The sequence below is a fragment of the Tiliqua scincoides genome, chromosome 5 (assembly GCF_035046505.1).
Source record: "Tiliqua scincoides isolate rTilSci1 chromosome 5, rTilSci1.hap2, whole genome shotgun sequence".
NCBI lineage: Eukaryota > Metazoa > Chordata > Lepidosauria > Squamata > Scincidae > Tiliqua > Tiliqua scincoides.
The window spans coordinates 140,226,598-140,252,419 of record NC_089825.1 but is presented as its reverse complement, the minus strand read 5'-3'; the positions used below and the strand labels follow the sequence as shown (position 1 = coordinate 140,252,419).

Sequence of the window (25,822 nt, the reverse complement as noted above, 5' to 3'; positions counted from 1 at the left end):
TCTGGTGTGCAGGAGCCTTAAGGAGACATGTAATTTTCATCCAAAGACACTTCAGGAACATCCAAGTCATGAGCCTTCTTCCATCTTTTTCCTGTAAGCATGAATCTAGGACGCTGATCTCTCCTACAACCCCTAACCAGAAGTCCTCCTGGAAATCTCCTTCGTCCTCTCCAGTTGTGATCGACCCTTCAGAATGTTTAACAGCTTCTAATCTCTCTCTCCTCCAAATGGAAATGGATTGTCCTAACCTCCAGGGAAAGGCTCCTGAAAATTCTGCTCAATCACCATGTGCTTCCAACTCTCAAACTTCTTCTGTGACTTTAAACCCTTTGACTAAACCCACTGCTTCTCCCGCTCCAGCCAGTTCTACTTATGCCTGTAAGGATTGTATTTCCTTATCTCCTTTCCCAATGTGTAATTCTATTACTTCATTATACCCTAATTGTATAGTGGAAAATTGCTCCTACCCTAGTTCTTTTCTGTTAGTGGATGCAGCAGCCCAATCTATACCTCCTCTAAATTTTGATTTTATAAGCTCTGATTCTCAAGGGCCTTTGCCGACCTCTGATGCGGCCAAAATTTCACCTAATTTTCCTTCCTCCATGCAGGTCCTTTCTCCTAATCCTTCTATTCACCCATTTGTTGAACCAAGTAATTCTAATTGTAGCCCGCCTGTGGCTACGGACTCCTCACCTGCTATTATAATACCTGATCATTTATCAAACCCCAACCCTTCTGGTTGACTAACCACTACTGGTTGGGCTGCTTTACCCTTAGTTACTCCTTTCAAATTAATTTCTTGGAATATTGCTGGCTGGAGAAACAAAATAATGGACCTAGATTTTTATAATTACCTTTCATCTTTTGATTTAATTTTTCTTCAAGAAACATGGTCATCAACTCCCCTTCATATGCCAGAATTTATCTCATATTCCTTACCAGCTTTTAAAACTAACATGAGTGGCCGTCCTTGTGCGGGCCTTTGCTGTTTTTTAAAGTCTTCACTTGGGTATCTAAATTCTTTATCTACACAGTCCTCTTTTTTTCCAAGCTTTTCTCCTTTTAATTAAAAATACCCAAATATTAGTTCTTAATGTATGTGTCCCACCCTCCCATCCTGACTGTTTCTTGCTTTGGGATGATATTAAATCTTTATATCAGATTACCTTAAATCTAACCCCTTTGTGCTTTTATTACTTTTGGGAGATTTTAATTCCAGGTTGGGCTCTGACAATGTAGCATTAGCTCAGCATATGAACTGGGACCCCGAAGGTTTTATTCCTCCGGAATTCCAAGGACCTAGATTGTCTATGGACCCCTTATTTAATGGCTATACTTCTTATTTGGTAGACCTTTGTCTTGAATTCAACTTGTATATTTTAAATGGCTCCATCGCAAATGATATTCCAGGCAGAATGACCCATTTTTCTTATAAAGGGGCCAGTGTCCTGGATTATATCCTTATTTCCTCAGATATTTTTATTTATATTTTACATTTTACTGTCGATCAACGGCCAGATAGTGATCACTTGCCAACTCTTTTGAATTTGTCTCTTACCCCTTTTCCCGAGGAGCAAAATCCTCCTCTCACATATACATCTCACAGTCTCAGATGGTCTACTAAATTTGAAGAGGCCTTTAAAAACTGGTCCAGAACGAGTGAGGTTATGGATCTCAACTTGGAGTTATCTGAGACTCAATCCCCTTCCACCGCCATTGCACTTTATGAGCTGCTTACTCAGTCACTGGTCCAGTCATTGAGATTGCCTCGGGTTTTGACTATACATTCTCACCCCCCTTCTTGGTTTGATGCTGAGTGCTGGGCCGCCAAGAAATACATCAGGCAATTTTTCCACTCTGTATCCCGTGATCCTTCTCCAGAAATGCTTAGAACTTTTTTCCTACTTAAAAAACTTGTGGCAGTTTCTTTGAATATAAGAAACATGTATTTGCCTAAAACAATTGGAATTTACTTTATAATGCAATTCATTCCAACAATCGTAAGCTTTTCTGGTCCTTGGTTTCAGGTACCCCTGCTAATTGGGTAAGAGGCACTTTTTCAAGTGGGTGCTCCTTTTTTTAGCAGGGGGAGAGTAACTGGCCCACCTCACCTCAGCACTGTCTGTTCTAGTGGCTGTCTGCTGGTATTCATTTGCATTTTTTTAGATTGTGAGCCCTTGGGACAGGGAGCCATTTAGCTGTTTGATTTTTCTCTGTAAACCACTTTGTGAACTTTTAGTTGAAAAGCGGTATATAAATACTTTTAATAATAATAATAATACTCACTCTCAATCAAGTCCTATATCCCCTTTTCTCATTTCTTCTTCCACTTGGATCACTTATTATTCAAAAGTCTTTTCTGCTCCAGACCTGGATATTAACTATTCTTCTTGCCCTCCTGATTTGCCGGAGTGGTCACCCGTTTTGCCTTCTGAAATTATGGAGCTTATCAGCTCCTTGAAATATGGGAAAGCTCCTGGCCCAGATGAAATTCCAGCTGAGTTTCTTATTAATAATCCCTTACGGTGGTCCACTCCTTTGTCCAATTTATTTACATTACTCAATAAATCTGGTCTAATTCCTGCTACTTGGCTAGCCTCTGTAACAGTTCCAATTTTCAAGAAAGGAGGCCCTGCCTTTCCCAACTACTATAGACCAATCAGTCTCCTTTCATTCATCAGGAAGTTGTATTCCAGGTATCTTTTAAATAAATTGACATCCTGGGCTGATTCAATAGGTCTCCCAGGTAGGGAACAAATTGGTTTCTGGCCGGGATCCTCCACTGTAGATCATATATTTACTATTTCCTTTTTAGCTAGCAAGTATTCTGTCCATCATGGGGGGGAGCGTAAGGACAACCCGTCCAACCCCCCACATTCCCTGAGCTGCTAAGCAGTGGTTGGTTGTCCACCTTCGCTCTTGCAAGGGCCATAGTCCGGGGCTGGCTCCACAGTCCACCGGCCCCTGCTAAAGCGAGTGACCGGGCGGCGGCCCCGCAGTGCACCCCCCACTGTGGTGCCCCAACCTCTGGACTGGCAAGCCCGAGACCAGGGCGGCAGCCCCACAGCACACCCCCAGCTGCAGTCCCCTGACCTGCCCCCTACAGCCCGTACTCAACATGCTGGGTAAGTGGCACCGCCTGGCCCCACTACATGGGACCTGGGCCAAGCGGCCCAGGATGCTCCTGCTCCGGAGGGAAATGAGGGCAAGGGAGCGGGGAGCGCGATCAAGGGAAGCAGGAAAAACCCTCAATGGCTGGGTCCGCGGGCACCGTGGGAAAATGTTGCAGGGGGGAAATGCAGGGGGGGGATGGAACTGGCAAACCGACCCAGGCACGTGAAAAGCCCAAAAATTCCCCCAGACCCCACCTTACCACAGTATGGCGCACCAGCAGCATGCTGGAACTCAGGACCTGTTGCTATTCCCACGGTGCCCACTTGCACAAGGAGGAAGAGGGCTGGGTCTCGTCCCCTTTTAAAAGGTCCGCTGTAGCTGGCAGACCCAGCCCCCTTCACCTCCCCCTTGGGGAGGGACTCTTATGTCCAGGCCAGGCCAATCAAACTCTGATCACCTCTTTAATTGGGCAATCGGGATTGCTCTTCTAATTTCCTGCATTGGAAAAGGAAGTGTGGAGAATAGCATAAGAACATAAAAACATAAGAACAGCCCCACTGGGTCAGGCCATAGGCCCATCTAGTCCAGCTTCCTGTATCTCACAGCGGCCCACCAAATGCCCCAGGGAGCACACCAGAAAACAAGAGACCTCATCCTGGTGCCCTCCCTTGCATTGGCATTCTGACATAGCCCATTTCTAAAATCAGGAGGTTGCGCATAAACATCATGGCTTGTACCCCATAATGGATTTTTCCTCCAGAAACTTGTCCAATCCCCTTTTAAAGACATCTAGGATAGACACCAGCACAACATCCTGTGGCAAGGAGTTCCACAGACCGACCACACACTGAGTAAAGAAATATTTCCTTTTGTCTGTCCTAACCCACCCAACACTCAATTTTAGTGGATGTCCCCTGGTTCTGGTATTATGTGAGAGTGTAAAGAGCATCTCCCTATCCACTCTGTCCATCCCCTGCATAATTTTGTATGTCTCAATCATGTCCCCCCTCAGGCTTCTCTTTTCTAGGCTGAAGAGGCCCAAACGCCGTAGCCTTTCCTCATAAGGAAGGTGCCCCAGCCCCGTAATCATCTTAGTTGCTCTCTTTTGCACCTTTTCCATTTCCACTATGTCTTTTTTGAGATGCGGCGACCAGAACTGGACACAATACTCCAGGTGTGGCCTTACCATAGATTTGTACAACGGCATTATAATACTAGCCGTTTTGTTCTCAATACCCTTCCTAATGATCCCAAGCATAGAATTGGCCTTCTTCACTGCCGCCACACATTGGGTCAACACTTTCATCGACCTGTCCACCACCACCCCAAGATCTCTCTCCTGTTCTGTCACAGACAGCTCAGAACCCATCAGCCTATATCTAAAGTTTTGATTTTTTGCCCCAATGTGCATGACTTTACACTTACTGACATTGAAGCGCATCTGCCATTTTGCTGCCTATTCTGCCAGTCTGGAGAGATCCTTCTGGAGCTCCTCAGAATCACTTCTGGTCTTCACCACTAGGAAAAGTTTGGTGTCGTCTGCAAACTTAGCCACTTCACTGCTCAACCCTGTCTCCAGGTCATTTATGAAGAGGTTGAAAAGCACCGGTCCCAGGACAGATCCTTGGGGCACACCGCTTTTCACCTCTCTCCATTGTGAAAATTGCCCATTGACACCCACTCTCTGCTTCCTGGCCTCCAACCAGTTCTCAATCCATGAGAGGACCTGTCCTCTAATTCCCTGACTGTGGAGTTTTTTCAGTAGCCTTTGGTGAGGGACCGTGTCAAACGCCTTCTGAAAGTCCAGATATATAATGTCCACGGGTTCTCCCGCATCCACATGCCTTGTTGACCTTTTCAAAGGATTCTATAAGGTTTGTGAGGCAAGACGTACCCTTACAGAAGCCATGCTGACTCTCCCTCAGCAAGGCCTGTTCGTCTATGTGTTTTGAGATCCTATCTTTGATGAGGCATTCCACATCTTACCCTGTATGGATGTTAGGCTGACCGGCCTACAGTTTCCCGGGTCCCCCCTCTTTCCCTTTTTAAAGATAGGCTTGACATTTGCTATCCTCCAATCTTCTGGCACCGTGGCCATTTTGAGGGACAAGTTGCATACATTAGTCAAGAGATCTGCAACTTCATTCTTCAATTCCTTAATAACTCTTGGGTGGATGCCATCAGGGCCCGGTGACTTATTGATCTTTAATTTATCAATGAGGTCTGAAACATCTCCTCTTTTAACCTCTATCTGACTTAACTCCTCAGTTAGGAGGGGCCGTTCGGGCAGCGGTATCTGCCCAAGTTCTTCTGCCGTGAAGACAGATGCAAAGAACTCATTTAATTTCTCTGCCATCTCTAAGTCTCCTTTTATCTCCCCTTTCCCTCCCTCACCATCCAGAGGGCCAACCGCTTCTCTGGCGGGTTTCCTGCTTCCAACATATTTGAAGAAGCTTTTATTATTCGCCTTAATGTTGCTGGCCATGCGTTCCACATAGTCTCGCTTGGCCTCCCGTATCACCTTCTTACATTTCTTTTGCCACAGTTTATGTTCCTTTTTACTCTCCTCATTAGGGCAAGACTTCCATTTACGGAAGGAAGCTTCCTTGCCCTTCACAGCCTCTCTAACTTGGCTGGTTAGCCATGCGGGCACCCTCCTGGATTTAGTGGAATCCTTCTTTCTTTGCGGTATACACCTCTGCTGGGCCTTTATTACTGTTGTTTTAAGCAGCCCCTATGCACTCTGGAGAGATTGGACTCCTTTTACCCTCCCTTTCAACCTCCTTCTAACCAGCCTCCTCATTTGGGAGAAGTCTGCCAGTCGGAAGTCAAGGGTTTTTGTGAGAGATTTGCCTGGTATTCTTCCCCCAACGTGCATGTCAAAACGGATCGCAGCATGATCACTGTTCCCCAATGGCTCAGTAACATTTACATCTCTCACCAGGTCCTGCGTAATGCACAATATTAAATCCAGAGTCACCTGTCCTCTGGTGGGCTCCGTGACTAGCTGCTCTAAGCCACAGTCATTTAGCACGTCAAGAAATCCGGTTTCCTTATCGTGACCATAACACAAATTGACCCAGTCAATGGGTCAATGGGCTCAATGAGTCAATGGGTCAATGAGCATCATGGGCTAGAGTGTCTCCCATTTTTAACTCAGTGAGTGGGTGGAGGAGGAGGATCAGGGAAAGTGAGTGGGTCATCAGGGACAAGGTGAGCGCCTTTGCCACCTTAGTGCCTTTTTTGATCTTTATAATGGATGTGCCAGTCTTGAGTGGATAAATGCATTTTAACTTTTGTGGAGTCATGGAAGTGTGTGTGTGAACTATAATACGACACAAAATTGCAGACTGCCACGTCGAAATGTTGCAGCCAACAAGGCTCAGTTTGGACCACTGACCTTGTAGGACAATTTTGTGTGTTGGTTTCTAGTATCCTTTGAACCTGAAAAGGCAAGTGTCCTCCTTGCTTTTGAACAGAACAGGCTGTTGCAAAATCAAGACAGTACACAGCAGCTGGAAGGGGCCTCTTTGGCAATGTCTAGGCACAAGCAGTCGATGCTCAGCAATGATTTTGAAAATGTCATCAGGAGTGTTCAGTCAGTGTGCCAGCAGGCTCCTAGTTCCATCTGTGAAGTGTTGGAGGCTGCAGTTCTCATGTCTCTGTCAGAGACTGGGGCGGGGAGGGGGAGTGTATGCATCACTCCCAGTCTGCAGTATGGGAATATTACTCTTGCTTTACCACTTACATATAGACAAGAGCTGGGGGGGGGGGGGGACACGACTCACAACTTGTGAATAGGGCTGGCGCAAAACCTTCTAACACCCAAGGTGGTGGGCCTCATTTTATGAATACATTTTTACCCTGGTTACAGATTCTGAATAGTACAGGTTCTACAATACAGAATACAGGTTCTGTAATAACCAGAACAATCCTAACCAACTTTCCAGCACTGACTTAGCTGTGCCAATGTGGCGTGCACGGCATCCTGCAGTGGGGAGGCAGTAAAGGGGCCTCTTCAACATACGGGCATGTTTGTTACCTTAACTTGGGGCTGCATTGCAGCTAGGTCAGTGCTGGAAGGTTGGTTAGGATTGTGCCCTAATTGTTCCTAGAGCAAATGAGGTGTGATAAAACAGCATGGAACCCATAAGTGTTAGTCTGAGTCAGTTCTAATTTCCATGGATCAGAACTCACACTAGCACTCCTATTCTTTTGTGTGTGTCATCACGTTTGCCACTTGTTCTTTGTTGGTGACAGATTTGTTGGGTGACCTGGAATGTTGTATAGTAAAATAAATAAATAAATAAATTGAATGGGGGTGACACTAACCCTAGTCATGTCACTAGTGGGATGTTTGGGTGGTGTTAGTCACTGGCTGAGTTGAAGTCTGTTTGTCACTTTTAAGTTAGTCACTCTTAAAGTGGACAGAAGCTGGTGGGGACAGGATCACAAAGAGGGGGACATGTGGGGGAGGGGATAACATTGGGGATGGAAAGTTTCTTATCTTAGAAGAACATAAGAACAGCCCCACTGGATTAGGCCATCAGCCCATCTAGTCCAGCTTCCTGTATCTCACAGTGGCCCACCAAATGCCCAGGGAGCACACCAGATAACAAGAGACCTCATCCTGGTGCCCTCCCTTGCATCTGGCATTATGACATAACCCATTACTAAAATCAGGAGGTTGCGCATACACATCATGGCTTGTACCCCGTAATGGATTTTTCCTCCAAAAAATTGTCCAATCCCCTTTTAAAGGCACCTGTCCTCTGGTGGGCTCCGTGACTAGCTGTTCTAAGCCACAGTCATTTAGCACGTCAAGAAATCCGGTCTCCTTTTTGTGACCAGAACACAAATTGACCCAGTCTATAAGAGGATAATTGAAGTCCCCCATGATTACAACCCTGTCCCTCCTTGTCATCTCCCTGATCTGTTTCCTCATTTCAAGGTCCCCATCCGATTTCTTGTCTGGAGGACGATAGCACACCCCCAGTATTAAATCGCTGCACAAGCCTGGTAATTTAACCCACAGAGATTCTACGGTGGAGTCGGACCCACCTTCAATCTCTACTTTGCTGGATTCTATCACTTCCTTAACATAAATGGCCACCCCACCTCCAACACGCCCCTGCCTGTCCCTCCTGTAGAGTTTATAGCCCGGGATTGTGGTATCCCACTGATTCTCCGCATTCCACCAGGTTTCCATTATGCCCACTATGTCAATGTTTTCCCTTGTCACCAGACATTCCAGTTCTCCCATCTTTGCTCGGAGACTTCGGGCATTCACATAAAAGCATTTGTACACGGAATGCCTCAGGATGGGCTGCTTATTCGCTCCTTTGTCCCCGCATCCTCTCCTTGTGCCAAACTGTCCATCACATCCCATCATGCTACCTTTCCCAATTTCTTCTCCTACTCTGCCTTTGTCTTGTTGTTCTCTAACCTCCCCATCCTCGTCCCATAGGGATGAGGAGTCCCGAACCGGATGCCCCTCGGCTCCTGTATCTCACAGTGGCCCACCAAATGCCCCAGGGAGCACACAAGATAACAAGAGACCTCATCCTGGTGCCCTCCCTTGCACCTGACATTCTGACATAACCCATTCCTAAAATCAGGAGGTTGCGCATACACATCATGGCTTGTACCCTGTAATGGAGTTTTCCTCCAGAAACTTGTCCAAACCCCTTTTAAAGGCATCCAGGCTAGACGACATCACCACATCCTGTGGCAAGGAGTTCCACAGACCGACCACAAGCTGAGTAAAGAAATATTTTCTTTTGTCTGTTCTAACTCACGGGACACAATACTCCAGGTGTGGCCTTACCATCGATTTGTACAACGGCATTATAATACTAGCCGTTTTGTTCTCAATACCTTTCCTAATGATCCCAAGCATAGAATTGGCCTTCTTCACTGCTGCCGCACATTGGGTCGACACTTTCATCGACTTGTCCACCACCACCTCAAGATCTCTCTCCTGATCTGTCACAGACAGCTCAGAACCCATCAGCCTATATGTGAAGTTTTGATTTTTTGCCCCAATGTGCATGACTTCACACTTACTGACATTGAAACGCACCTGCCATTTTGCTGCCCATTCTGCCAGTCTGGAGAGATCCTTCTGGAGCTCCTCACAAAGATCCTTCTGTTAGATCCTACTAAGTTCTCATCTGCAGTTGTTTCTAACTTTAGGGCATGGGAAGAAATGCATTCAGCTGGTGCAGGGGTCTGAGTGATGCACTTTTACTTTTGAAGATGTGCCAGGCAGGTTTAAACTGGTGTCAAAGTGATTTCACTTGCCTAAACTCAAGGGGGTTGTATCCAAGGAATGCTACTTGTGACTTCATCGCACTGAAATGCATGGAACTGAAGTTGGCCATGAATAACTTGTCTCAGTGATGGTGCTTGGCCAGGATTCATATTCCTTGGATACAATCTGATGTCTTTGTGCCACTCCTATTCTCGAAATGCATCTAATTCTGCCCTTGTGTTTACACTCAGGGGAACTTTTCACAGAAGCATAACAGTACCTCTGAAGATGACAACTCTGACATAAATGCTCCATCTCTTGAGCACACCTCTTCATGCATCTTGGGGGTTATTGAGAAGAGGTTGGGATGCAGCTACTGTGATGGATGGATTGGGGATTTTGCACACTGGGGGAAAGGAACTACTTTGCAACTGACTGTCTTCTTGCAGGGATACACCCAAATAGCATACTCATTCTGCAAAAGAGAGACATGAGCAAGAGATGTATGGTTGTACATGGAGGAAATATATACACAGCAGTGGGAATGCAGTCACTACCAATATGCCAATAACACCAATATGCCAATCTATAAGAATTAGCCCTAAATATAATAGGCTGCAGTAGACACGGTAAGGATTGCTGCGTTCTTGTCCATGCATCGAATGACCCTTGGTCACCACCTACTGGTGTAATCTTAATTTTACAACCTATTGGTTTTTTTTTAGCAAAGCAGAACAGTGACCAGTTGCTTTAGTCTTAACTGCTAGTTTTAATTCATGCTTCTGGCAAGTGAATGGGGGTTCACTTACCAGACCCTACCCCACTGAGGTTTGAAAGACACACGTACACAGTTGTATTAAAAAAAAAAAAAAAGATAGACAGTTTAAGCTAGTTGTTTAGTTCATTTATTTCTAGGAGAAAACCTATCCTGCCATTCTAAAATTAAAAATAAAATGCAGTGAAGCAGGGGAAAGAACAAGCAAGAATAAAAAGTAGAAAAGAAAAGAGAATCATAAAGCATTTCAGGCCCTGGGCTAGTAGCAGAGGGAAATGGAACTGGATAGTAATTTCTTTCTCTCTTTTCCACACAACAGGGATACCCATTTGGTGAACTAATCATCTCACTGGGCTTTTTCCTGGTGTTCTTTATTGAAAGCATCGTGCTTCAGTGCTGCCCCAGGGCTGTGCATTCCCATGGCGACCACGAAAGTCATGCCGATCACAAGAGTGGACCAGAATCCCACAGCTCTTTCCGGGCGTTTGTGCTCTTTATTTCGCTCTCCTTCCATTCCGTCTTTGAGGGTTTGGCCATTGGAGTGCAGAAGGAGGAAGTGGCTGCCATTCAGCTTTGCTTAGCAGTGCTAATCCACAAGGCCATTGTGGTCTTCAGCTTGGCCATGAAGTTGGTGCAGAGTGGCACTGATGCCCGCTGGAGACTCCTGTATTTGGTGGTGTTCGCTCTGATGTCTCCTGCTGGCATTGGGGTGGGCATTGGGGTGCTTTCCAATGGTAATGGGAGCAGCCTGGCTCAGGCTGTGCTGGAGGGAGTGGCAGCAGGCACCTTCCTCTATGTCACCTTCCTGGAGATACTCCCCTATGAGCTGCGCTCACATGAAAGCCTCCTTGCAAAGTTCTTCTTCATTGGCCTTGGTTTCTCTGTCATGGCCGTCATTGCCATTTGAGCATAAAGGGCTGCCAATGCTGGTGTCATCAAGGGAACCCATCAACATCATCTCAAACCTAAAAAGTTGTATCCCTAAAAAGTTGATACAATTATGTTGTATCCCTAATTCACTAAGCAGAAAAAAGCAGCAGCCAATGGGTACTGAACTGCCAGACTGCATCGAAAAGGTGAATATCTGCACAATCAGAATGACTTTCATTAAAAAAATATCCAATTGAACTTGCTAATTTCTACTCTACTGTGGTAAGTTGACAATAATTCAGCACACGTCCAGTGTCATCACTTCCACTGACCTCAACTGTGGACCTGTGAGCCACTATTTTCCAACAAAGGAATTACAAAGAAAAAGTTGAGAAACTGCTGAGTTTGAATTTGTCAGGAAATTTGACTGCGATGGATTCGTTTGAAGAAAGGTGAAGCTTTTGTGTCTCATTTCATTGTGAAATAACTTACAGTACAATCCTATCTACATTCCCACCCCACCACTCCAGCTGCACCACCAAAGCACCTATTCCATCCTGTGGGGGGGGGGGGGAGGGATAATCCTGGAGGTCTCCTCTACTTAAGGGAACATTTGCCTGGTAAGCCTCTGCTATCATTATGGGTCTCCTCTGACCTGTTCCATCAATTTTGCTTGCTCAAACCTGGAAAAGTGGATTGAGGCCAGAAAGGGGGATAGGATATCAGTAGTGCTATTGTAATCAACACTGCCCCTTTCCTGGTCTCAAAAAACACCCCCCCTGACTCTGTCTCCACCTTGTTCCTCCTACTCTCTGTTCTGCTCACCCCAGCCCACCCCCAGTGCCATTGTACTGGTGCCAGGGCTGTTCAGGAGACCACTAGCATGTAGCTGTGGTCACTTACTACTTGTGGCAGTGGCCTGGCTGTGCTGAATGGTGGATCGTGCTTTGTGACTGCTGTAAAAGGCATGGTATACACCTGGAATGCAAATTCAGGCAGAGCAACTGGCCCATAGGATTGGACCATTAGTTCAGCCAAATTTCATGCATTTGATCTCATGGAAGAAGAATCATTCACTGCATGAGGGATCTGAAATCAGCCTCATCCTCCTGGAAGTGATCTGGGTGTGAATAAGGAGTAACCTTAATCTCCTCCACCTGTGGATCACCAGACACCCAGCCAACAATAAACACTAAGTCCTAAATATGTAGGGCTGTTCTCTCTCTCTCTCTCTCTCTCTCTCACACACACACACACACACACTCAGCTTCTTCAAAGTTGCAAACATTTGAAAAAGTTTCTCAATGTGTTCATCTGCACGGTAGTTATCCAAATAATCGCTTTCAGTTAGAGAAGTCCCAGGGATAATCTGAAGCCACCTTCAAAACTCATAACAAAAACTGACTCCACCTCAGGAGCTGAGGATAAAATGTGCTCCATCTGTGCTTCAGTTTTTGAAGAGCCAGCTATGCCCTGCAGCTCTGAGGTATTCTCTGTAAACAGCAGATTATCTATTGCTCGACTGTGAAGACTTCAAGGGAGAAACTTTGCAGTGGTGGTTTGCTGAGCTCCTCTAGGGTCATTTGTCCACGTGATTGATGGTTGTGTTTGTATTCATAGGAAAGACTGAGGTTCATATATGCTCCTGTTCAGATTGTCAGCATTGATGCTGCTTCTGCTGCTGCTGCTGCCTCATGGGGTCAGCAACAACTGCCACTCCAGGTGGGGTTGGCAAAAGAGCACCCATCAGTCTCCAGCCATTACTATTGCTGTCTTTGCTTCCCTCTTGCTTTTTGATCAGAAAGATCACTTTTTTAAAGAAACTCCAGATGTGCCTTCCCTGGAAGGAAAGTGTTGGGTTGCGGTTTTGGTGTCGAGTAATTCTGATTAAAATCAGTTTTGTAAATACAGAAAAAATTCCTTGGGATTTGGGACTGGTGGCAATAGTGGGAGCAGTAGTGGTGGCATGGAGTGAGGTCATGTTCACATGAGTCAAAAGACCCCTGCACCTAGAGAAGTGGAACGTCAAGATGAACACTAGGCTAGAACTCGTTTGATGTGCCATGCTAATTATCCTTGTGCAGAGACTTTGTTTTCCAGGAAGAAATACAACATTTGGTTATGTGAGCTGCAAGAGTGCATTCACTAGTCACTCATACAAGTGACAAGAGCCTTTAGCCCAAGGCTTGGCTGCAGCAGTGCCCAGGCCACCAGCACCAATATGCTATGCCCCCTGAATGGATTGAACGCGTCCCCCTGGACCTACTCAGATTTATGTCAGCAGAAGAAGCTGGCATAGATCTAAGTAGGCCACCTGGGGACCATGGTGCTGCAGAGTAGGTACGTTTAAACGTTCTTAACTTACTTTTCCACCACTTCCTGATCCCTGGTCAGCCCATAGTATACAGTGGAGGCTGTGTCAACATCACTGCCTGTTCTGGGCTGGCCTTGGATAGACTCAAGCACTAAGTTATCTCCTGATTTAAAGGTGGGTGCAAAAGGTGAAAAATCATGAGTTCAGCTTCCCTTCGGAAAACAAAATCCTCACGCATGAAATTGAGCTTTCCCCAGCTGTCTAACATTCATCATGGAAGCCCTTGAGTAGCCCTCAGCCTTTTCCTAGCGGTTATCGCTCTGCCTTAGCATAAAATGTGGGAGGCAGTTTTGTAAAAGCTTCCTTTCATGCCTTTCCTCCCATTCAGCAGAAACCCATCAACCTCAGCATGGAGGCTGGTTGCATCTTCTGCCAACTGTGGGTTTCCCTGACCTTCCCTGCATGATACCACAGGCCAAACCCCTTGGAGCATTTGGCCAAAAGCCATCTTCCAGAGTGTGAGGATGAAACCATGAGCTCTCAACTAGACAGGTTGATGGTTTCTTATAAACCAGAAGAGTTTAGAGGGGGGGGGAGCTACAGCCTGGGCAACAAGACGCAGATTTTATGAGCTCCATCTGACCTTCAGCTTCGGGTACCCCTTCAAGGCTTTCAAGGGTCTATTTCTGGCTAGGAAAAGCCAGGAAAGTGCTTGAGACTTGAGGTTAGCAAACCCTTGGGGAAAGCAACCTCTAGGTTTGGGTAGAACCTGTCTCTTCAGCAACGAAGTGAAGTAACTCTATCAGCCATTAACTGGCAGATGCAACCTGGATTCCTGCCCTCCCCCTATCACCTGGACTGCAGCTCTAAGGAAGGAGAAAATGCCTGGAGACCTGGAGACAGGGTTGAGCAGTGAAGTGGCTAAGTTTGCAGACGACACCAAACTTTTCCGAGTGGTAAAGACCAGAAGTGATTGTGAGGAGCTCCAGAAGGATCTCTCCAGACTGGCAGAATGGGCAGCAAAATGGCAGATGCGCTTCAATGTCAGTAAGTGTAAAGTCATGCACATTGGGGCAAAAAATCAAAACTTTAGATATAGGCTGATGGGTTCTGAGCTGTCTGTGACAGATCAGGAGAGAGATCTTGGGGTGGTGGTGGACAGGTCGATGAAAGTGTCGACCCAATGTGCGGCGGCAGTGAAGAAGGCCAATTCTATGCTTGGGATCATTAGGAAGGGTATTGAGAACAAAACGGCTAATATTATAATGCCGTTGTACAAATCGATGGTAAGGCCACACCTGGAGTATTGTGTCCAGTTCTGGTCGCCGCATCTCAAAAAAGACATAGTGGAAATGGAAAAGGTGCAAAAGAGAGCGACTAAGCTGATTACGGGGCTGGGGCACCTTCCTTATGAGGAAAGGCTACGGCGTTTGGGCCTCTTCAGCCTAGAAAAGAGACGCTTGAGGGGGGACATGATTGAGACATATAAAATTATGCAGGGGATGGACAGAGTGGATAGGGAGATGCTCTTTACACTCTCACATAATACCAGAACCAGGGGACATCCACTAAAATTGAGTGTTGGGCGGGTTAGGACAGACAAAAGAAAATATTTCTTTACTCAGCGCGTGGTCAGTCTGTGGAACTCCTTGCCACAGGATGTGGTGCTGGCGTCTAGCCTAGATGCCTTTAAAAGGGGATTGGACGAGTTTCTGGAGGAAAAATCCATTATGGGGTACAAGCCATGATGTGTATGCGCAACCTCCTGATTTTAGGAATGGGTTAAGTCAGAATGCCAGATGTAGGGGAGAGCACCAGGACGAGGTCTCTTGTTATCTGGTGTGCTCCCTGGGGCATTTGGTGGGCCGCTGTGAGATACAGGAAGCTGGACTAGATGGGCCTATGGCCTGATCCAGTGGGGCTGTTCTTATGTTCTTATGTTCTTATGCTCCGGGCAGTTTTTCTAATCTACCATCAAGAGGAGTGAGTACAGCTTTTGAAATTCGGTGTCTTTGAAGAGGTGGCTGAACAGAAGGCAAGTAGTTGCTTAAAGATTCTGAGGGGATTTTATTACTGGATCAATTATAAATTAAATTGAAAGAGATGGACGAGACGGCAAAGGAGACACATGAAAAGGTCAACAGAAATCAGAAAGAGGTGAACAGGATGAAAGAACAAGTAAAAAGTGACCAGGTAAAGATTGAGCAACTCACCCAAAGTGTTGAAACCGCAGAACAAAGAAACCAAATGCTAGAAAGAAACGTGATGCTGCTGGAGCTTGAACAGGCGAGATACATGTTGCGCATTCAGAATTATCCAGAAGGAAAATAAGAAGATATTAGATCAACAATTATTCATTGGCTGGGAGAGCAATGAATGAGCAATGAATGAGCAACTGAGTTTGAGACAGAACTTCTTGTAGGAGGATTACATGAAAATCAAAGCAGAAATATTACCAAACACCTTTGCGGATCATAATACAATTAGTTTAAAGCTTAATAAATCTCAAAGGAAAGGGTTCTGGAACATCACTGATATGAAAGAAAAGAAATGAGTTGTTTTTTAAAAATAAATAATCACCCAGAAATAAGACCACAAATTATCTGGGATGCAAAGCATATTTTAGAGGAATTATGATGAAATTTTCAGCAAGGAAAAAAAAGAGGGATAATCAACGTGTCAAAGAACTAATCTTAAAATTGAAGAAGAAGGAGCAGGAGTTCCAAGAGAATCCATCTAGAGAAGAATTAAATGCTAAAATACAAAGACTTCAACATGAGATTAGAATTATACAAATGGAAGAAATTGAGAAAAAATTAAAACTAATTAAACAGAATTATTTCAAAAATGCAAATAAACCTGGAAGGTGGTTAGCACATAGACTGAAAAAAGAATGACAGAGGAACTTTATAAGCAGTATGATAGATGAAAATGGAATTGAGAAGCATAAATCTTCAGAAGTTAAATTTATAATAGAAAAATTCTTTAAGCAATTACATAAGAAGAAGAATATAGATCCTAACTGGCAAAAGGATTACCTATTAAAAAATAATATGCTAAAACTGACCTCAGAACAGAAACAAATTCTGGATCAAGAAATTTCCATGCAAGAATTAACAGAAACAATTAAAAAACAGAAAAATCAGAAATCTCCTGAACCAGACGCAATTCCGACTGAATACTATAAGATATTGGAAAAGATTATACAATTACCATTCAAGAATTTGGTTAATGACATCTGGGAAACTGGAAGTATGCCGGACTCATGGAAAGAAGCATTAATTACGCCAATACACAGACACAGAAAAGAAAGAAATTAGAAATTATAGCTAATTAATAATTTCACCACTTTCTGAGAAACGTTCACTTCAACAATAACGCAGGCAAAGAAATATTGTTTGAAAATGGAGAAGTGGCAACAGGTTTTGATATCGTCAACACAGTCACATTCCTCAATCACTCTTTCCCTAGAGTCAGGGTAGGAAGGATGGACCCCTGGGCTCCTGAAGGAGAAGAGTTTGCCGTTAATGGAAGTGTCATTGTGTGGAAACAGAAGTTTGATCAGCTGGGAAGGATATTGAATGCATTTTCTAAGCTATAGTTCCATAGTTGTAGTACTCAGAAGTACTTTTCAGCAGATGCCTGGGAATGCATATTCCTGTACAAGATGCACTTACTCTGAAGCAAGCCCTAAGGTATTCACTGGGATTTTCTCTGGATCTGCCATCCTTCTGTGATTATCATAACAGTGATACAAGAGTAACACCTACAAATGTGGCTGACCTGTTATAATATTTGTGCTTGTAGACAAGGATGAATAACCATGGATAATATATTCCAAACTCTCATAAGTGCAGTCATATGTTATCCATGCTCTTTTGTCCCCTTGTTTGTCCATCTCATTCTATGAATTTTCAGGCTGAATTGATTATGGTGATGAGAAGAGGTGGTATGTAAAGGAACTAAAGGAAAACATCTGGATACTGAAGGATTATATATATAGAACAATATTGTAAAGACCCTCATTGGAACTAACTAGGACAGCCCACCTATGTAAACTGTCTTGAGTAATATCTGATGAGAAAGGCCTTATATGAATACAGGTGTGCGCCACTTAATGACAGGGATACGTTCCCTGATCAATGTTATGTGATTAGGTCATTAAGTGAACATTCAGTCCAATCTATTGCCTTTGTTATGTAAACAGACATGCCCTGCCAGACACTAGCTGGCTGCACAGGCTACTGGAGATAGATGGCCTCTTTTTTGCATTAAGAGCCTCTCTGTTGGGTAGACAGACACTCTGCTGCAGGCTACGGGAGATGCGATTGCCTCCTTCAGAGCACCGTCATTGTGCTTTGACCACCGTCATATATGCAGTCAGTCATTAAGTGAACTGTTAAGCGGCACATGCCTGTATAGAAGTAAACTGATAACTGTAAGAGGTCAGAGGAGCTCATGAGCTATGTCTCATTACTGTATTCTTGTGCAGAACAAACCAAACCAAACATCACAGCAATGAGGAAACAGTTGATTTCCATGCTAACCCTTTCTCCTTTGGAGTTTTTTGAAGATGCTGCCCCGATCGACATGTACTGAGAGCTGCCATCCTGGACAGACAAAGGTGGTATGCCAGGGGGAGCAGATCTGTTGCTATGATTGTGCTCAGTGCTCTGAAGGGAGGATTTCCAGCCAGCTGGGTAAGTGAAGAAAGTGATGCTCCATCCAATCGGTGTTCCAGAAGTTTGTGGAAATGAGCTGCTCATGAGGAGGCCTCCGCCACTCCCACACCCCTCCCACCCCATCACTTCCCCAATTCCCCCTCTCAGAATGCCATCACAAAACCGAAAGGCCATACCACTGCCTGGTGGTCCCACTTATCTCCACATACTCACATGGCATTCTTCATCCAGCACTACCTACTCCAAAGGTGCCAAAAATGTGCTTTACGACATGTTTACAACACCCAGTGCCGGCGCTGGAGCTCAGTACCGGTGCTAGGAACCTTTAGGATTGGACCCTGAGGGCCCAATCCTCAATTCATCATACTGATGCAGTCAGTAAAGCAGCAATTCAGCAGAGCATATGTCCCAGTCCTATGGGACTGTTATGACAGTGGGGCAGGTGTCTACTGTTGTCAAAGGCCCAGTGATGGCGTGAAGCTGGTGCCACCACTGGGCCAAACCAAGCATCTGCTTCAAAGCAGCTGCAGATCTGGAACCTCAGTGCTGCAGATGCCGGTAAGTCAGAAGTGGGGCATGTTGTGGGTGAGGAGAGATCAGGCTAGGGGAGAGAGGAGATGGATCCTGGTGGCAGCAACATGCACCTATACGCAACACTTGCTGGCCAGCTGTTTGCCCCCCATGACAGAACACACTTCCTAGGCACAGCACTGCACAGCTGACCTTTGGGTAAAGCCTGATGCCAGAATTACTGAGGGTTAACATTCAAAGGATAATTCAACATGCACCAGGATCTGATACTTGAACATTGCCTCGGAATACTCCCTGACTCTCCTTGGATATGAAGCAGCAAAATGGTGGAGACCTAAAGGTGATTGGGCAGCCTATACACTTAACTCCTTCTGGCTCTCTGATTGCCCCCTGCCATGACAGCAGGTACTTCCTAGGCACAGCAATAGGTTTCTTCAGTGTTGGCCAAAACCCTCACTGTGGTCCTGGCCTTCATGGCCACCAGACCAGCCAACAGGATGAGAAAATGGTTAGGGAAGAGATTGGCCATGTCCGTCATTGTGGTGTGTTGTCTGATCCAAACTGGCCTCTGTGCAGCGTGGCTGGCAGTGTCTCCCCCCTTCCCAGAGCTTGACGCGCACTCCCTGATAGGTCAGATCATAGTGCAGTGCAACGAAGGCTCAGTCTTCATGTTCTCTATTGTTCTGGGCTATATGGGATTTCTGACCCTTGCCAGCTTTGTGGTGGCTTTTTTAACCAGAAGACTGCCTGATACTTTCAATGAGGCCAAGCTGATCACTTTCAGCTTGTTGGTGTTTTGCAGTGTTCGGGTGTCCTTTGTGCCAGCCTACCTGAGCACCAAGGGGAAATACATGGTGGCCGTGGAGGTCTTCTCCATCTTGGTCTCTAGTGCTGGATTGTTGGGTTTCATCTTTCTCCCCAAATTCTTCATTATTGTGTTGAGGCCCCAGCTGAACACCAAGGAGAATTTAGTAAGGAAAAAGAATGTTGTTACCTGACAGGCGTACTTGAGTACCTTTGTCCATAGCATTGTGCAGAAAACCCTTGAGATATGTCCATTTTTTAAAATAGAAATTCATGTGACTTCCTTCAATATTCCCAGCTGTTCCTCCTTGGACATAATTCTGAGATTCATTTTGCACCAATTTGACATTTTATGGTCAATCTAATTTCTCATTCCTCCCTTCTCCTCCAAAGTGCAGTCATCTGTTTTTGTTATCCTAAGCCATTTGCAAATTCTAACTGCTAATTGGGGAAGAGGCACTTTTTCAAGTGGGTGCTCCTTTTTTAGCAGGGGGAGAGTAACTGGCCCACCTCACCCCAGCAGTGTCTGTTCTAGTGGCTGCCTGCTGGTATTCTTTTGCATCTTTTTAGATTGTGAGCCCTTTTGGGACAGGGAGCCATTTAGTTATTTGATTTTTCTCTGTTAACCACTTTGTGAACTTTTAGTTGAAAAGCGGTATATAAATACTGTTGTTAATAATAATAATAATAATAATAATAATAATAATAATAATAATAATAATAATAATAATAATAATAATAAATGATTATAATGATGGTGAACTGAATCTTTAGGTAAATGTATTTATTTATTGTGATTTCCTGCTTGTCCTGATGAACATGCAACACTCAGAGATCATCATGCCTTGAAGCAACAGGCTGAAGGCCAAGATGGGAGAAATAGTCAAAGTGATACAGTGCTGGTCCTGACATATCATGAGAGCTTTATTGTAGCATCCTGGTGAACTGAATGAGCTAAGAATCTGGATTTGCCTGGGGAGATTCTCCATTTACATAAGACATTCGCTCTCTGCCTTAGCTGCAAGTGGGCATACTAATAATTATTGAAACAACAGCACAATCCCATGCATGAATATGCAAAAGTACCATTAAGCTCAAAGTGATGTACTCCCAGGGAAGTGTTTATAGGATATCAATATGTTCCATTGAATTCAGTGGGACTTATTTCTGAGTAGTCATGCACAGGGTGATGTGAAGCAGCAGTTCACAAACATTTTGGTTTCTGGAACCCTTTACAGTCCTAAAAAGAGTCTCTGCATGTGTAGTGTCTCGGGTAGCCCCTGAGCACCTGTGCATTTACAGAGTGCTGCAGCACCAAATGCCTTGCAGACATTTGAAAAGCTTTCTCAATGCAATCATCTTCCTGGTAATTAACTAAATCACTGCCTTCTGTTAGAGACGTCCCAGGGATAATCTGAGGCCACCTTCAAAATTCATAACAAAAACAGCTGACTCCACTCGGGAGCTGAGGATAAAATGCTCATTTAAGCTTTTGAAAAGCCATCTACACGAGGCAGATGTCGGGTATTCACTGCATACAGCCAGGTGTGTGTCGCTTGAGTATGAAGACCTCATGTGAGAAACTTGGCAGTGGAGATTCGCTCAGCCCCTCTACAGTCATTTCTGCTCGTGATTGATGATTGTGTTCATAGTCCCTCATGTATGGAAGTCATTGGAAATAGGTTGAATACTGTGGGGGTGAGGTTCAGATATGCTGCTGTTCAGATGGTCAACAGTGCTGCTGCTACTGCTGCAGCTGCCTTATGGAGCCATCAACCACTGCCACTCCAGGTGGGGATGGCAGAAGAGCACCCATCCGTCTCCAGACGTTAGTGTTGGAGTCTTTGCCTCTTTCGCACTTCTTGATCAGAAAGAGCTCTCTTTTAACGAAACTCCAGATGTGTCTTCCCTGGGAGGAAAGTAAGTTGGGTTGTGGTTTGGATTAAAATTCAGAGTTACAAATATAGAAAAATTACTCGAGATTACATACTTTGGGACTGGTGGAAATAGGGGCAGTAGTGGTGGCATGAAGTTCAAGTTCACATATGCAAAAAGACCCCGGCAACTAGAGAACTGGAAGGTCAAGATGAACACTAAATATTGTTATTGTTATTATTGTTATTATTAACACTAGGCTATAACACTTTCCATGTGCCCTGCTCATTATCCTTGTGCGGAGAAGTTTTTTTGCAGGAAGGAACATAAGATTTGGTTATGTGAGCTGTAGCCGGTGCTCTAAAGTGGTTTTGCTAGTGGGTGTGCTTTTAAAGATGTGTGGAAAAGGAACACACATGGAGGAAAGCTAATAGGCATGCAGGTTTGAGTGTGGTGGTGAATGGCACAACTTAGTGGCACAACTTAGTGGAATGACACACAAGAGCTATGGGGCACAGTGGTGACAGTGTAACAATAGATCACTTTTATTGTGGGGTTAATAGTGCAACAGCAAAAATGTGCAGTCAAAATACAAAGCAATACAGTATATGGGATATTTTCAACCTTTTTTCAGCTCATGGCACACTGTCAGGGGTGTAAAATTGTAAAGACTCACCATGGGTTCTTGGACAAGGCACACCCAGCTGCCAGTCAGAGTGCCCACATCACCCAATGGACTAATAAATGACCCTCCCCAAATGTCCACGGCACACATGCAGACCAAGTGTGGCACACCAATGTGCCACTCAGATGGGTTGAAAATCGCTGCAGTGTATTCACTACTCACTCATACAACTAGGCATCATCATAAGCGGTTGCTAGGGCTGCAATCCCATAAACACTGACCACATGTTCATATCATACGTTGAATGCTTGGGGCTGATCTCAGGCCTCCCCCCTAAATGATTCCAACCTAGACAAGAGTCCTGGACTCAGACATGTCAAGGAGAACATGATGGAGGTGATAACTGTGTCATCAACTTGGCTGCTAATGTGACAAGAAGCTAGAGAGGCTTAGTGAATCACTGGCCAGGCTTGTCAAAGGTGATCTATCTGTACCTGATACAGGAATTTGAAGAGTTGCAGGAATCATGGGGCTAGTTTGCCAAGGCTACTGACCCAGTGCTATCTGGGCCTTGTGCTGATTGCACTTGCAATCCTTCAGCCCAAGGCTTGAGCTTCAGCAGTGCACAGGCCCCCAGCACAAATGGCTGGAGCCCCTGAACGCGGAAGGAGTGCAGATCCCCTTCCAGAGCAGGAGGGTCAGCAGAGGAGGTGCTCCGAGGAAGGATCAGGCTGGGAGGCATGTCGAGGGTGTGCCTCAGTGACAGTGGTGGTGCCAGAATGCTAAGCCCCCAGTCTGGGTTGAATGCAGTCGCTTGGATCTGCTCAGATCTATGTCAGCAACAAAGCTGGTTTCTTAAAAGCCGGAAGAGTTTAAAATGTAGAAGGAAATAGATCAAAAGAGGCAAAATGGATACTTGGTTAGAGAGACACACTGTCCAATCCCATCCCCTGCCACTCTAAAAGGTGGAGGTGCACACTGCATGCTCAGGGGGGAGCTTGAGGTTTCTGGTGCTGCACACACACGGTTGCCAGCCATTCACGCTGGTGGCTCCATTGCATGCACTGTCACTGTTTCTGTAGTGGAGAGGGATTCCAGTGGTGGAACACGAGCTCCATCTACGGAAGGTGCCCATAGGATTAGGCCTTAGGGCTGCATGGCTATTCACATTGACATGGAAGTAAGCCCCATTGAACACAATGAGGAGACATGCATATGGTGGCAAAGTAAAGAATCATAGAATCTTAGAGCTGGAGAGACCTAAAGGGTCATCTAGTCCAACCCCTGCCTGGAAGCAGGAAATCCTCTTAGAGCATCTCCAAAAAAAAACAAAAAACCAGTTTTTAATGAAACATTCCCTGCACTATAAGGGGATCTGTTTGCCCCTTTCTACCCTTGAAGGTCATCAAGGTATGAGCAAAAAGCCATTCCATGATAGAAACAAAACACGTTACCTCTGAAGCCAGCCTTCCCTTCTCAGGAGTTGGGGAACTGAGGCTCCACTTTCTTCATTGGCTTGTTCCAGAAGAAAAAAACTTAACCCATAAACTATTGGAAGATGACTGGACATATCCAGCGGGCCAGGTGACCAGATCCCTACTGACTTTTGTTCAGCAGGAACTAGTGTGATAGGGTTATTTTATTTTCCATCTCTTTTTCTTGTTGGGCCATCGAAAGATGTTACTAGGAATTCCTTGCCTGTAACTGGGCATAGCGAGAGATAGAAAGTTCAGAAAAGTAGAGCTGCATGTGGGCCCATCAACCTGATTTTAAGCACGAGTAAGAGCTATGCAAAGAGCATGAAGCATTCCCATTCACCATACTGAATATGAACCAGAGCCTAAGACTACATGATTGTCTCATTTCAGCATAATTCCGAAGTCCTTCCATCTTCTCTTTGCCATGATGTTTGCCAGGTTCGAAATCGGGAAAGATGTCAACCTCTTGACAAACAAGACATTGTATTTTTTACCGACTGGAAACATTTACAATGCCAGGGGGTCCTGTTCTGGAACTATGGGTCTCCTTTTCACAGATCAAGGGCATCCCCTTAATTATGTCTGTAGCATGGAAAAGGAACTCATTGTCATCATTGGGGGGCTCATTCCTCAAAACTCGAAGCTGATGCCTCACATCTTAAATATCTATAGGATCCCACAGGTTTGTATGTTTCATAATCAGGAGAGAGGTATGACGACTACGATTGCTAGGAAAGTTGACCATCTGGGCTATAAGAAGACAGAAGACCACTCTGACCATTTAGCACATAGCTTGCAATGCTGATGCCCCACATCTTCAATATCTACAGGATCCCACAGCTATGTGTGTCCCATAATCTAGAGAGATATACAACCACTAGGAATTCTAGGAGAGCAGACCATCTTGGCTACAACAAGTGCGGACAGAACTGCTCTGCCCATTTAGCACGTACCTTGGAATCAAATATTAATCAATTGTTGTACGAAAATGTCAAAACCTGATTAAGTTTTTAAAAAGCCACTTTAAGGAGGGAATAAATTGTACTGAATTAGCAGCAAATCTATGTGGGCAAAATATTTTCTCCAATTCCTTACCTTGAGGAGGCCTCAATGTAAGCCCCACATTGCAGGATGTAGTGCATAATCCAATGACAGCTGAATCAAAGCTGGAAAGTTGGACAGGATTGGGTCCTGAGAGCCCAACCTATGCCTGTCTACTCGAAGTAAGTCCCATTATAGTCAATGACACTTGCTCCCAGGAAAGTGTGGAAAGGATTGTAGTCTGAATGACTAATCATAATCCTCTTGGTCATCCTGCCCAAAACGCTGCGCCCCAGAAAATTGAGGCTTGAGCATTTTCCGTACAGGATAAAGCACAAAAAGATCTACTATATAGCTTGCCAGGCATATGAGAAAGGACCTTTTTATTTAGGAATAATGGGAGATGTTTGTCTGCCCTAAAAATCTCATTGCCTTTCCCCTTAGCTCAGTTATGGCTTCTTTGACTCTGCATTGAGTGACAGAACTCAGTTCCCTTCCCTATACCAGATGGTCCCAAATGCAAGATCTCAGTACACTGGGATTGTTCGACTGATTAGACATTTCAAATGGAACTGGATTGGCCTCCTCGTTTCAGACAATGACACTGGAGAAACATTTCTGAGGACTCTCATTCCCAAGTTCGTCCAGAACAACATTTGTGTGGCTTTTACAGAAGTTCTTTCAGAACCAAAGACGTTATTGGAAAAGAACCAACACTTACTTGACCGTTTAGGAGGAGTAAGATCTATTGTCTCTATGTCCAGGAGCAACGTCATTATTGTTCATGGAGATTCACGATCTATGGAGAGTTTGCGATTTGTTCTAGCAATGCTTGAAATTGCAAAGAAAGACCCAATAGAGAAGGTTTGGATCATGACATCTCAGTGGGATTTTGCAACAGTTTTCAACCTGGTTCTATTCACACCCAAATCCTTCAATGGTACCTTGTCATTCAGAGTCCACCTAAACGACGTGCCTGGATATGAAGACTTCCTTAAGGCAATAAATCCACATCAACCTGCGTTTTCTTTCTTATATAATTTTTGGTCAGTTGCATTTTGGTGTTCACTCCCCACGTTCAACTGGTATCTACCAAACACAGGGAACTGCACTGGGGAGGAGAAGCTGAGCAGTCTCCCCAGTTCCATATTTGAAATGAAAATGTCCGGTGAGAGCTACAGTACCTACAATGCTGTTTATGCCATAGCACATGCTCTGCATTCCATGTACTCTTCAATATCCAAGCAAAAATTAAAGGGAACTGGACGCACAGGGGATGTTTGGGCTGTTCAGCAATGGAAGGTAGGATTTTCCTGTAAGCCTCTAATGTGTATGGTCACCCCTGCATTCCCATGGATGGACTTGGATCCACTCTTGCAATGCAACTGGACTAAGCTAGAAGTGAGACAATATTTTCACTTTAGTTTGTCTAAGCCCAAGTCCTTTCCATTTGGAAAGGG

General features: G+C 44.9%; 1 protein-coding gene across 1 annotated transcript in view; it reads left to right on the top strand.

The window, feature by feature from the left end:
• Positions 1 to 11,049, top strand: part of LOC136653931 (zinc transporter ZIP2-like) — a gene marked incomplete at its 5' end in the record, with an annotated part of 419,271 nt that extends 408,222 nt beyond the window's left edge. Inside the window, one exon of the mRNA XM_066630799.1 lies at positions 10,462 to 11,049. Coding sequence (XP_066486896.1) covers positions 10,462 to 11,049 — 588 coding nt within the window. The remainder of the gene's footprint in view (positions 1 to 10,461) is intronic.
• Between the last annotated feature and the right edge of the window lie 14,773 nt (positions 11,050 to 25,822).